General features: G+C 46.9%; 1 protein-coding gene and 1 long non-coding RNA gene across 3 annotated transcripts; both read right to left on the reverse strand.

Moving 5' to 3' along the window:
• Positions 1 to 516: 516 nt before the first annotated feature.
• LOC116367775 (uncharacterized) lies at positions 517 to 2,608 on the reverse strand. Its single transcript, XR_004208436.1, has 2 exons — positions 2,169 to 2,608; positions 517 to 2,129 (listed from the first exon to the last, which is right to left on the reverse strand). It is a non-coding gene; the product is annotated as an uncharacterized LOC116367775 (long non-coding RNA).
• Positions 2,609 to 2,863: 255 nt separating this feature from the next.
• Positions 2,864 to 7,131, reverse strand: LOC109876811 (ras-related protein Rab-33B). Of its 2 annotated transcripts, none has more exons than XM_020469184.2 (3): positions 6,637 to 7,131; positions 3,808 to 3,959; positions 2,864 to 3,416 (listed from the first exon to the last, which is right to left on the reverse strand). In XM_020469184.2, exons 1-3 carry the CDS (start codon positions 6,853 to 6,855, stop codon positions 3,035 to 3,037), a joined length of 753 nt encoding a protein of 250 aa, XP_020324773.1. In that variant the 5' UTR covers positions 6,856 to 7,131; the 3' UTR covers positions 2,864 to 3,034. The 2 variants fall into 2 exon arrangements, with proteins under 2 accessions (XP_020324773.1, XP_020324772.1); XM_020469183.2 differs by having other exon boundaries at positions 2,866 to 3,416; positions 3,781 to 3,959; positions 6,637 to 7,128.
• Positions 7,132 to 13,949: the final 6,818 nt, after the last annotated feature.

Genomic DNA, 13,949 nt, shown 5'->3' on the forward strand with positions numbered 1-13,949 from the left:
AGGACCTCTCTGTCAGCTAACCGATGAATGTTGCACCATACTGTCGTGCCACACACACACACACACACACACAGCTGTTGGTGGCATGTGTGTTGTCTGCTGCACTGAGCAGAAGAAGGGTCATGTGCCACCTCAGTCACACACACCATTCTCAACCACCCACACTCCTGCACCAGACTCCTGCATGACCAGCACACTACTCCTCCCGTGTAGTCCCTCTACCACAGTAACCATGGAAAAGGGAGTGTATCGGTTGTGAAGTGTAACCTTTTCACAGTTGATATCCCGGGGCAGCGATTGTCTCCTTCTCAACCAGAGATCAAGAAACATATCGAACGTGTTCTAGTCCTGCTCTGCTGTAGTAAATAGTTAGTAAACTAACTTCAAAATGAACACTGAAAACTATTACAGACCTGCATTAGATCCCTGTGAAAAACCAGACAAACTGCCAATGGGATGAACAATATAAAAACACAATTCAGTTCAAAGAGTAGTACTATTGATTACAACTTTGAAGAACATTGATTATTTTATTGAATATGGAAAACATTTACACACATCATAAATGGAAATGTACAGTCATATCTTTCCTGCTATACAATGACCATAACGCAAAGATGGACAGATCGAGACACATAAAAGACGACCCACTGCACAAGCTTCAGACAGTTACATTATGCGGTACTTCCAGAGGAGTGTATCCAAGAGTCTCCACTGTTTTTGGGTCATTCCACAAAATGAGGGCCTTTTACGTTCCCTTTGATATTTTAGATATAAATTGAGCACCAATATTGAATTTTAAAAAGCCTGTCATATTAAATTTAGTGCCATTTAATATAGACCACATGGAGAATTCAATAAATCTGATTTAATAGAAATAGACTTCGGCATTTTGAAATGTCCCTCCGTGCACCCTCTCCGACTTCTAAGAAGATTAAACCCCCTTCATCCCAACATTTCTCCATCATTGTAAAGCCCTAGTTATTTTATTGTGATTAGTGATCCAGTCCCTCAGTTTTAAGGTCAACCCTGGTAAGTGATTTGAACTCTCATTTTAAATCACAGTGAAAATATTCCCATTTTAAATATTTATTCCCAAAGAAACATTGAACATCTAGTGGTCAAATCATAATGTCAAAACAGGTGAGCTGGTTCTATTCTTTCTGGCCATTTTCTGGTGTTTTGTGGAGTAAAACTGAGCGGGTCGAGCGTCAACAAGTCAACCCTGTTACCAACAGACAGACAGTCTAAAAATGTTTTAACAGTTAAAATGTTTTGGGAAGCCTGTTGCACAGTAACGAGCTTCCATTCCCCCTGTCACAAGGGGATTCATGGCTGATTTAAGATGACATCGTCAACCCCGGTTACGGTCAACCCCGGTTACGGTCAACCCCGGTTACGGTCAACCCCACCCCGTTACGGTCAACCCCGGTTACGGTCAACCCACCCCGTTACGGTCAACCCGATTAGGGTCAACCCCACCCCGTTACGGTCAACCCCGGTTACGGTCAACCCCGGTTACGGTCAACCCTGATTAGGGTCAACCCCACCCCGTTACGGTCAACCCCGGGCACGGTCAACCCCGGTTAGGGTCAACACCGGTTAGGGTCAACCCCACCCCGTTACGGTCAACCCCATTACGGTCAACCCCGTTACATTATTTGGCACTTGCTATAGTAATTTCCGTCTTTAACCTGTTGCGATGGGGAAACTTAATGAAGTTCAACATGTCCTCTTTATGACAGAATGTTGCGATGGGGAAACTTAATGAAGTTCAACATGTCCTCTTTATGACAGAATGTTGCGATGGGGAAACTTAATGAAGTTCAACATGTCCTCTTTATGACAGAATGTTGCGATGGGGAAACTTAATGAAGTTCAACATGTCCTCTTTATGACAGAATGTTGAGATGGGGAAACTTAATGAAGTTCAACATGTCCTCTTTATGACAGAATGTTGCGATGGGGGAAACTTAATGAAGTTCAACATGTCCTCTTTATGACAGAATGTTGAGATGGGGAAACTTAATGAAGTTCAACATGTCCTCTTTATGATAGAATGTTGCGATGGGGAAACTTAATGAAGTTCAACATGTCCTCTTTATGACAGAATGTTGCGATGGGGAAACCTAATGAAGTTCAACATGTCCTCTTTATGATGGGGAAACTTAATGAAGTTCAACATGTCCTCTTTATGACAGAATGTTGAGATGAGGTGAAGTCAAAACGTTTTCAAAAGGCACCGAATTAGTAGAACGACCCTTTGGTTACAACAGATCTGAGAGCAGGTTATAGAAGGAGACAACAGATCTGAGAGCAGGCTATAGAAGGAGACAACAGATCTGAGAGCAGGCTATAGAAGGAGACAACAGATCTGAGAGCAGGCTATAGAAGGAGACAACAGATCTGAGAGCAGGCTATAGAAGGAGACAACAGATATGAGAGCAGGCTATAGAAGGAGACAACAGATCTGAGAGCAGGCTATAGAAGGAAACAACAGATCTGAGAGCAGGCTATAGAAGGAGACAACAGATCTGAGGGCAGGCTATAGAAGGAGACAACAGATCTGAGAGCAGGCTATAGAAGGAGACAACAGATCTGAGAGCAGGCTATAGAAGGAGACAACAGATATGAGAGCAGGCTATAGAAGGAGACAACAGATATGAGAGCAGGCTATAGAAGGAGACAACAGATCTGAGAGCAGGCTATAGAAGGAGACAACAGATCTGAGAGCAGGCAATAGATCAGTGGAGGCTGCTGAGGGGAGGACGGCTCATAATAATGGCTGGAATGGAGTGAATGGAATGGGATCGAGCACGTGTTTGATACCATTCCATTCCAGCCATTATTATGAGCCGTCCTCCCCTCACCAGCCTCCACTGATATAGATGCTTGATCAGAGAGGACTTCTCCCTTCCTTCCTTCCTTCCTTCAGGTATATGTCCAGAAGGCTTTCTCTGAGTTCTTGGTGGGCACCCTAAATTCCCCTGTTCCCACTCCCCCTCCCTCCATCCCTCTTCTCACCCTGCCTCTCTCAACAGGTGCATGTCCAGAAGTCTTTCTGAGGGTTCTTCTTGGCTGGCAGTCTGAAAGAAGATGTCCCTGTATAGGACCCACAATAGGACCCAGACACTCCTGTGTTGTTGAGAACCGGGGGAGGAGGTCTGGTCTGTCTCTTCAGCCTGGAGGCCAGGGCCATGAACACATCCTCCACGCTGTCCTGATGCCCCCCTCCTGGTTCTCCTCCTCCTCCTCCTCCTCCAGGGAGGCTTTTAGCAGACGTTTCAAACAGAATCATCCCGTGTGCAACTGCAAACTTCTGGGCCTGATCCCGTGTCACCTGACCTTCGACCTTGATGGAGCCGGGGTCACAGCTGCAGGTGTCACGGAGGTCGCTCTTGTTGCCCACGAGGAACCTGCAGAGGGGGAGACATATGGAGAGTTTAAAACATTACAGGTTCCAACCGAAAAGGCAATGTTGGCCACTACAGAGTATTCAAAACCATGTGTTTACTGTGTGTTGTTATTGTGTGTTGGTTGAGGTGTGTGTAACACAGCTGCCCAATGCTGACACGATGCAGCTTTTCTGAATCTGATCCTGGCGATAGAGCTAGTTCCTCTGGGCCTCCACGTGGAACTGATCAGGTGTAAACGGGGCCATTTAACAAAAAAGGACAAATGGAAATTGGCTTCTAATAGGACTGACTAACCTGGTTATCTCCTGTCCCAGTGAGTACCTTCTACACTCCTCTATCCAGGTTGTGTGTATATATAACTAACCTGGTTATCTCCTGTCCCAGTGAGTACCTTCTACACTCCTCTATCCAGGCTGGCAGGCCTCTGAAGCTGTCTGGTCTGGTGACGTCGTAGATGAAGAGAACAGCATGAACGTTCCGATAGTACTGCTGGACCATCGACTTCCTGAAACGCTCCTGGCCCGCCGTGTCCCATAGCTGGAGCTGGAGGGAGAGAGATGGTTGGGGGGGGTGAAACTATTCTACATGTGAGAGAAGGGGTTTTAGAGATGGAGGAGCGGGAGTAGAGAGGGTGAGGGAGAGAGATGGTTGGGGGGGTGAAACTATTCTACATGTGAGAGAAGGGGTTTTAGAGATGGAGGAGCGGGAGTAGAGAGGGAGAGGGAGAGAGATGGTTGGGGGGGGTGAAAGGGCGGCTGTATAAACTCTCTCACACAGTCAGCAGATGATGTTATTTCCCATCAACATATCGACTCACCAGATAGAAGACCAACGTCAATATAACGATTCCTCCTCCACTTCTCTCATGATAACTCCAATCAGAAGGTAACCCTGTCTCATAGTAACCTCCGGGCTCTACCTATGATGATAACTCCAATCAGAAGGTCAACCCTGTCTCATAGTAACCTCCAGGCTCTAAAGGGCTCTACCTATGATGGAAACGGAGCGTAGTTTGCATCGAGTTCTACATACTTTTGTCCAGATGCGTTTTGGACCGTATACAACGCTCTGCCCCTCCGTTTCCCAAGGCCGTCTAGAGCCCTAAAGGCAGTGGAGATTAAATACATGGACCGTATACAACGCTCTGCCCCTCCGTTTCCATAGGCCGTCTAGAGCCCTAAAGGCAGTGGAGATTAAATACATGGACCGTATACAACGCTCTGCCCCTCCGTTTCCCAAGGCCGTCTAGAGCCCTAAAGGCAGTGGAGATTAAATACATGGACCGTATACAACGCTCTGCCCCTCCGTTTCCGTAGGCCGTCTAGAGCCCATAAGGCAGTGGAGATTAAATACATGGACCGTATACGACGCTCTGCCCCTCCGTTTCCGTAGGCCGTCTAGAGCCCATAAGGCAGTGGAGATTAAATACATGGACCGTATACGACGCTCTGCCCCTCCGTTTCTGTAGGCCGTCTAGAGCCCATAAGGCAGTGGAGATTAAATACATGGACCGTATACGACGCTCTGCCCCTCCGTTTCCGTAGGCCGTCTAGAGCCCATAAGGCAGTGGAGATTAAATACATGGACCGTATACAACGCTCTGCCCCTCCGTTTCCGTAGGCCGTCTAGAGCCCATAAGGCAGTGGAGATTAAATACATGGACCGTATACGACGCTCTGCCCCTCCGTTTCCGTAGGCCGTCTAGAGCCCTAAAGGCAGTGGAGATTAAATACATGGACCGTATACAACGCTCTGCCCCTCCGTTTCCCAAGGCCGTCTAGAGCCCTAAAGGCAGTGGAGATTAAATACATGGACCGTATACAACGCTCTGCCCCTCCGTTTCCCAAGGCCGTCTAGAGCCCTAAAGGCAGTGGAGATTAAATACATGGACCGTATACAACGCTCTGCCCCTCCGTTTCCCAAGGCCGTCTAGAGCCCTAAAGGCAGTGGAGATTAAATACATGGAGGACTTTTGGCCCCTAAACGAGATATGTGTTTTGAAGCAGTCTGAGGTCAGAGGTCAGAGAACCAGAACACAAAGGACAAAAGGCAGAAATACATTATGTCACATACTTGCAGGTGAGTCATGCTTGATTTCATTTGTCCTGGCACAATGGAACCAATTGGATAGTCCCCAAAGTGAAAACACTATACCATGCAGGCAACCTAAAACATCTAGTATTTGTAATATTTTAAACAAGTATTCTGCCCCATGTCTGGCCTCCCCTCTCTCTCTTTAAAACCCAGATACAAAACAACGTCTTGTTAATCACCATGCTTCCTCTATCACGTGGTCTGCCCTGCTCTGATAAAGAGAGCATTGGGTTGGCCAATATCCTCTTTTCATGTCTGTGTTTCCGTAAACACACAGAAATCACATTATTTAGCCCATCACGGATGTTACAATACTTTTCACGACATTAAATAACCCTACTAATGTAGGGCCAATAACCCTACACCGGCCAAACCCGGACGACGCTGGGCCAACTGTGCGCTGCCCTACGGGACTCCCGATCACCGCCGGTTGTGATAAAGCCTTTGTCATGTGTGTCATGACCATATAAAAGCATCGCACATGTGGTTTGTTCTGCTGTATGAGAACCGGGGGAGGTACATATGCATGTATGGAACTCTGAAACACACTAGTTTCAAGTTAACAAGACATTCATTGTATTCATACTTATTTAACCGTCACTGTTGATCCAAGAGGCCAAACAACACAAAACACTATTGTGTCAGTCCTTTCAACTGAGCCTTTAATGACACTTGGATATCCTACACTGGTTTAGGTCAAAAGCTAAACATGACATTTTGTTTTAACACACAGTAGTCATGTTTGTTAGTCCTGTACAAATAAAACGACATTTCAAAAGGAACTTAACTAAGATTGACAGACCAAAGCTGATACCACAGACCGCTTGCTGTTCATGCGCAATAGTAGGCGCAGATTCAGCTGCAAACACAAATGTTTAACGAGTAACGCCTACAAAGTGCAAATATCTATTTTTAAAAATGCCCATACTACGAGGCAATGAGAGTGCCGTCTGAGAGAACTCAACACCACCTTCTCAAAATGTGTGAGCATAAAAATGATAAGGCACATTTTCTTGTTTACGCAGTGATTCTCTGGTGCATTAAATTGTGTAATGCACCAATTAATTACGACCCAACTCGTTCATAATATTTGGAAATAACGGTTTAAACTTTATACTTCTCTTACCTTGATTTTCTCGCCTTCGACCTCGACCAATCTCTCACGGAAATCGACACCGATGGTGGCTTCGGTTCGGTCGAGGAACTCACCGGCACAGAACCGGTAGGTGAGACAGGTCTTACCGACACCGGAGTCTCCGATCACGATGATCTTGAAGATCCGACACCGCGCGGAGGGCGAAGACACACTGGTGAAAGAGTTTGAGAACTCCAGGGATGATTCCATATCGCGTAAAAACTCAAATTAAAGAGTGAGATCTAGGCTTCTCCAACTACTCCCAACAAGCCAATATGTTATGTCGAGGTCTTTAACGTTATATAAACGTGGCAGAGAACTCCCTCGGCAAAGTTAATGGCAACTCGCCGGCTATGCTATAAACTCTCCCTGGTTGTCATTGTCTGTGGAAGGAGCGGAGAGTTTAGAAAGTCCCCTGCTGCAACTTCTTGGCCCGTGGCCACGTATCTGACAGCGCCGTAATAAATCTCGCGAGAAGAAGGGGGGAATCTATTCGCTGTCGATGGAACGCTATGTCAACAATATTGTGTCTCTAGACTTCTATAACCATAGATAGCCTCAATATGTCATCAATATTGTGTCTCTAGACTTCTATAACCATAGATAGCCTCAATATGTCATCAATATTGTGTCTCTAGACTTCTATAACCATAGATAGCCTCAATATGTCATCAATATTGTCATATATAGCCTCAGCCAGACTCCAAGAGAGTCTCATCACCTCTGATCCTACCATCAACACCTCAGCCAGACTCCGAGAGACATCACCTCTGATCCTACCATCAACACCTCAGCCAGACTCCGAGAGAGTCTCATCACCTCTGATCCTACCATCAACACCTCAGCCAGACTCCGAGAGACATCACCTCTGATCCTACCATCAACACCTCAGCCAGACTCCAAGAGACATCACCTCTGATCCTACCATCAACACCTCAGCCAGACTCCGAGAGAGTGACATCACCTCTGATCCTACCATCAACACCTCAGCCAGACTCCAAGAGAGCGACATCACCTCTGATCCTACCATCAACACCTCAGCCAGACTCCGAGAGACATCACATCTGATCCTACCATCAACACCTCAGCCAGACTCCAAGAGAGTCTCATCACCTCTGATCCTACCATCAACACCTCAGCCAGACTCCGAGAGACATCACCTCTGATCCTACCATCAACACCTCAGCCAGACTCCAAGAGAGTCTCATCACCTCTGATCCTACCATCAACACCTCAGCCAGACTCCAAGAGAGTGACATCACCTCTGATCCTACCATCAACACCTCAGCCAGACTCCAAGATAGTGACATCACCTCTGATCCTACCATCAACACCTCAGCCAGACTCCAAGAGAGTGACATCACCTCTGATCCTACCATCAACACCTCAGCCAGACTCCAAGAGAGCGACATCACCTCTGATCCTACCATCAACACCTCAGCCAGACTCCGAGAGACATCACCTCTGATCCTACCATCAACACCTCAGCCAGACTCCAAGAGAGTCTCATCACCTCTGATCCTACCATCAACACCTCAGCCAGACTCCGAGAGACATCACCTCTGATCCTACCATCAACACCTCAGCCAGACTCCAAGAGAGTCTCATCACCTCTGATCCTACCATCAACACCTCAGCCAGACTCCAAGATAGTGACATCACCTCTGATCCTACCATCAACACCTCAGCCAGACTCCAAGATAGTGACATCACCTCTGATCCTACCATCAACACCTCAGCCAGACTCCAAGATAGTGACATCACCTCTGATCCTACCATCAACACCTCAGCCAGACTCCGAGAGACATCACCTCTGATCCTACCATCAACACCTCAGCCAGACTCCAAGAGAGAGACATCACCTCTGATCCTACCATCAACACCTCAGCCAGACTCCGAGAGAGTCTCATCACCTCTGATCCCACCATCAACACCTCAGCCAGACTCCAAGAGAGTCTCATCACCTCTGATCCTACCATCAACACCTCAGCCAGACTCCAAGAGAGTCTCATCACCTCTGATCCTACCATCAACACCTCAGCCAGACTCCAAGAGAGACATCACCTCTGATCCTACCATCAACACCTCAGCCAGACTCCAAGATAGTGACATCACCTCTGATCCTACCATCAACACCTCAGCCAGACTCCGAGAGACATCACCTCTGATCCTACCATCAACACCTCAGCCAGACTCCAAGAGAGACATCACCTCTGATCCTACCATCAACACCTCAGCCAGACTCCAAGATAGTGACATCACCTCTGATCCTACCATCAACACCTCAGCCAGACTCCAAGATAGTGACATAACCTCTGATCCTACTATCAACACCTCAGCCAGACTCCAAGAGAGAGACATCACCTCTGAATATAACACCTCAAGTCTACCTAGTACCACACCAACCCAATCAACACCATCACAGGGTGACTATATACCCTACGTACCTGTTCAACAGGAGTCCTTAAATCAAATGCAACTTAAATATCCCAGAATGCTTTTGTATTTGAGTGTTATCTCAGTGAACGTCTCTACTCACTACCACTGTCACATGTCATGTTATTGTCACATCTAAATGAGGAAAGTAGTTGATGAGCTACGTTTTCTTTTTCTCTCCTCTTGTTCCAGATGTCCTGCTTCAGCCTGATATCAACATATGTTGTCTCAGTGACTGTAGGCCCACTACTCATGTTGCCCTGTGAGGGAGGGTGGCTAGCACTGTTACATGCTGATGTTATTGTCATATCTATAGGAAACTAGTTGAAGAGGTTTTTCTTGTTCTCTTTTATTGTTACAGATCTCCTGGTCCAGCCTGATATCTTCCTGACTGACTCAATGGGAGGGGTCTCCAGGGGCCACCAGGGGCCTGATGTATTCAGGGGCTACAGCTTCACCATCACCTGCTCCACTCAGCCACAGTACCCAGGAGGCTCCTTCCTCCTCACGTTCACTGGCTCCAACATACAGCAGATCCAGCCAGCTGTCAATCACTCTGCTGCCTTCATCTTCCCTGCTGCAGATGACTCCCACCAAGGGAACTACAGCTGTGTTTATGACAATTATATTGTCTCTCATAGCTTCTCCTCTGAGAGTGAGCTCCTCTCCCTCACCTTCACAGGTAACTGAACATGAACCAGACTTATAACTTTGTTATTGACAGATTTCCCACAGATCTATGTGATGATGATCAGTCCCCTCATCAAAGGTGTTTCTGTTTGCAGCCTCTCCTCTGCCAGCCTTCATCATCAGACACGTTGTAGTGCTGCTGATCCTACTGACAGCCATCACCACCTCCTACCTGTACTACAAGGTAAAGACATTTACTCAGATGTTACAAGTCATTTAAACTAGAGGGAGAGGGGGAGAGGGAGGGAGAGAGAATGGAGATACTAGAGAGTAAATGTCTGACTGTTGGTGCTGTGTCTCCCTAGCCCACCAGGAGGCAGAAGAGAGTGAACAGGGTGAGCAGCATGGATCTTTATGTCAATGCCATGGAGATGGTCTCTCTGAGCCCCAGAGCTGAAGCTGGACCGGGAGAGGAGAGAGCAGCCCAGGGGACGGAGTAGGAGTAGAATGAATCTGACCCTACATGCTGATCTTAGGTCAGTTTTGTGTTTTAAATCGATGGTCAGCAGTGGACTGGTGTTTAAAATGTGGTGACAAACCTGAAGTGGTTCTAATTTTAATAACAAGTTCAGAATTAGTTTATCTTTCAAGAACCAACTCAGTGTATAGTTGATGTGAGTTCAGATGATGTTATGTTATTTACTCTTTCCAGATAAGGACCTGTTGTTCTCTAAACTGTCATGGAGTCACTGAATGTTTTAATAAACTCACTGTCAGTCTGGTGTGATTTCCCCTCCAGTGTTTTATTTCCCAGTGATCAAAGGGTTATTGATCATTAGTGATTCCATCAGTGACACCAGACATCAGCTCAGCCCAGAGGTCCAGCTCAGCACCTTGACCCTTAGTGACCTCTCCCCCAGACAGACATCTTGTTGTATCCAAGATGGCGTAGCAGTAAGTCGTCCTGTCGTGTCGTGTCCCTGTATATTTCGTTTATTTTTCATTTTTTTCATTTTTTTCGTTTTTTACATAGCTATCCCTTTAAAAACTTTTTGCTAAACCTAAGCTTCCAAATACTCTCCTGCTACCCGCCTCACCCAATGTAGCTATTTTTCCTAAAGTATTTATATTTACTTCGGAACCCCTCAACTGAAGCTAGCCAGCTAACCAGCAGCTATGCTAGCGGTCTTCAGCTAACCGGTCATCAGCTAACCTGTAGTTCGGAAAGCTCTCGCCAGTTCGAACAACGCGACTCTAACCAGAGCATAACGGACCTATTTATTTTTCATCCCCGGATTCATCCCTGGATTCCCACCGCAAACGGAAAATTTTTCAGCTGGATTTTTTTAGCTGGATCTTCACAACTAGCTATCTAGCTAAACCGCAACCCCGGATGATTACCCCTGGCTAGCGTTTCCACCCACTTAGCTTGAAGCTAGCCTGGCCTGCGCTACCACCGTAGCATACTCCTGAGCTACAATACCCGGGCCCACGACCGGTCTATCGATGTCACCGCATGAAGAGGAATAAACAGACTCACCCCATCGCGACGTCCCCCAAAGGCTAACTCTCTAGCCCTCGCTATCTCCCTGCTTGCTAATTCGGCCTGCTAACTGCTAGCTTGTCCAGCTCCGGTCCGCTAACTGCTACCTTGTCTAGCCCGGGCCTACAAACTGTTAGCTTGTTAGCACAGGCCTGCTAACCGCCTGAATCGCCGCGTCCCAACGCTCACCGGACCCATATTTACTTTCTATCTCTTTTGACTTTTAATTTGTTTATACCTTCCGGAAACCTGCCTCACCCAATGTGATACGGAATCGCTTTTACATTTTTTAATTTTTAGAACACACTCAAGAACCTCCAGAAGCTAACCAGCTATCTAGCTACAAGCTATTTAGTCATTGTTAGTTTTTTTTACCTGGATAACACTCGCCAGTCCAGCTTCCCTGCCCCATCCACCGCTGCCCCCTGGACACTGATCTCTTGGCTACATAGCTGATGCACGCTGGACTGTCCATTAATCACGGTACTCCATTCTGCTTGTTTGTTTTATCTGTTGGCCCCGTTGCCTAGTCTACGCCAGGTGTCTGGCTAGACTGCAAACTCTCCTTCCAGACTCATATCAAACATCTCCAATCGAAAATCAAATCAAGAGTCGGCTTTCTATTCCGCAACAAAGCCTCCTTCACTCACGCCGCCAAGCTTACCCTAGTAAAACTGACTATCCTACCGATCCTCGACTTCGGCGATGTCATCTACAAAATGGCTTCCAACACTCTACTCAGCAAACTGGATGCAGTCTATCACAGTGCCATCCGTTTTGTCACTAAAGCACCTTATACCACCCACCACTGCGACTTGTATGCTCTAGTCGGCTGGCCCTCGCTACATATTCGTCGCCAGACCCACTGGCTCCAGGTCATCTACAAGTCTATGCTAGGTAAAGCTCCGCCTTATCTCAGCTCACTGGTCACGATGGCAACACCCATCCGTAGCACGCGCTCCAGCAGGTGTATCTCACTGATCATCCCTAAAGCCAACACCTAATTTGGCCGCCTTTCGTTCCAGTACTCTGCTGCCTGTGACTGGAACGAATTCCAAAAATCGCTGAAGTTTGGAGACTTTTATCTCCCTCACCAACTTCAAACATCAGCTATCTGAGCAGCTAACCGATCGCTGCAGCTGTACATAGTCTATTGATAAATAGCCCACCCTTTTCACCTACCTCATCCCCATACTGTTTTTATTTATTTACTTTTCTGCTCTTCTGCACACCAATATCTCTACCTGTACATGACCATCTGATCATTTATCACTCCAGTGTTATCTGCAAAATTGTAATTATTTGCCTACCTCCTCATGCCTTTTGCACACATTGTATATAGAACCCCCCCCTTTGTTTTCTACTAATTGTTTACTCCATGTGTAACTCTTTGTGTAGGCTCACACTGCTATGCTTTATCTTGGCCAGGTCGCAGTTGCAAATGAGAACTTGTTCTCAACTAGCCTACCTGTTAAATAAAGGTGAAATAAATAAAAAAATTTACCTGCTGTTGTTGTGCTAGCTGATTAGCTGTTGTCTCACCTACTGTTTTAGCTAGCTTTCCCAATTCAACACCTGTGATTACTGTATGCCTCGCTGTATGTCTCTCTCAAATGTCAATATGCCTTGTATACTGTTGTTCAGGTTAGTTATCATTGTTTTAGTTCACAATGGAGCCCCTAGTTCCACTCTTCATACCCCTGATAACTCCTTTGTCCCACCTCCCACACATGCGGTGACCTCACCCATTACTACCAGCATGTCCAGAGATACAACCTCTCTCATCATCACCCAGTGCCTGGGCTTACCTCCGCTGTACCCGCACCCCACCATACCCTGTCTGCGCATTATGCCCTGAATATATTCTACCATGCCCAGAAACCTGCTCCTCTTATTCTCTGTCCCCAACGCTCTAGGCGACCAGTTTTGATAGCCTTTAGCCGCACCCTCATACTACTCCTTCTATGTTCCGCGGGTGATGTGGAGGTAAACCCAGGCCCTGCATGTCCCCAGGCACCCTCATTGTTGACTTCTGTGATCGAAAAAGCCTTGGTTTCATGCATGTCAACATCAGAAGCCTCCTCCCTAAGTTTGTCTTACTCACTGCTTTAGCACACTCTGCTAACCCTGATGTCCTTGCTGTGTCTGAATCCTGGCTCAGGAAGGCCACCAAAAATTCAGAGATCTCCATACCCAACTATAACATCTTCCGTCAAGATAGAACTGCCAAAGGGGGAGGAGTTGCAGTTTACTGCAGAGATAGCCTGCAAAGTAATGCCATACCCAAACAGTTCGAACTACTAATTTTGAAAATTACTCTCTCCAGAAATAAGTCTCTCACGGTTGCCGCCTGCTACCGACCCCCCTCAGCTCCCAGCTGTGCCCTGGACACCATTTGTGAATTGATCGCCCCCCATCTAGCTTCAGAGTTGTTCTGTTGGTGACCTAAACTGGGATATGCTTAACACCCGCCAGTCCTACAATCTAAGCTAGATGCCCTCAATCTCACACAAATCATCAAGGAACCCACCAGGTACAACCCTAACTCTGTAAACAAGGGCACCCTCATAGACGTCATCCTGACCAACTGGCCCTCCTAATACACATCCGCTGTCTTCAACCAGGATCTCAGCGATCACTGCCTCATTGCCTGTATGCGCTACGGAGCCGCAGTCAAACGACCACCCCTCATCAA

Source organism: Oncorhynchus kisutch, unplaced genomic scaffold (genome assembly GCF_002021735.2).
Source record: "Oncorhynchus kisutch isolate 150728-3 unplaced genomic scaffold, Okis_V2 scaffold1726, whole genome shotgun sequence".
Lineage (NCBI taxonomy): Eukaryota > Metazoa > Chordata > Actinopteri > Salmoniformes > Salmonidae > Oncorhynchus > Oncorhynchus kisutch.

Bases quoted from the DNA above. Each gene is read 5' to 3' on its own strand.
- LOC109876811 (XM_020469183.2), bottom strand. From the start codon at position 6,855: ATGGAATCATCCCTGGAGTTCTCAAACTCTTTCACCAGTGTGTCTTCG. The intron at 3,960-6,636 runs GTAAGAGAAGTA...CTCTCCCTCCAG, and splicing joins TCGAAGGCGAGAAAATCAAG to CTCCAGCTATGGGACACGGC. The intron at 3,417-3,780 runs GTTAGTTATATA...CCCCCTCTGCAG, and splicing joins CTGGGACAGGAGATAACCAG to GTTCCTCGTGGGCAACAAGA.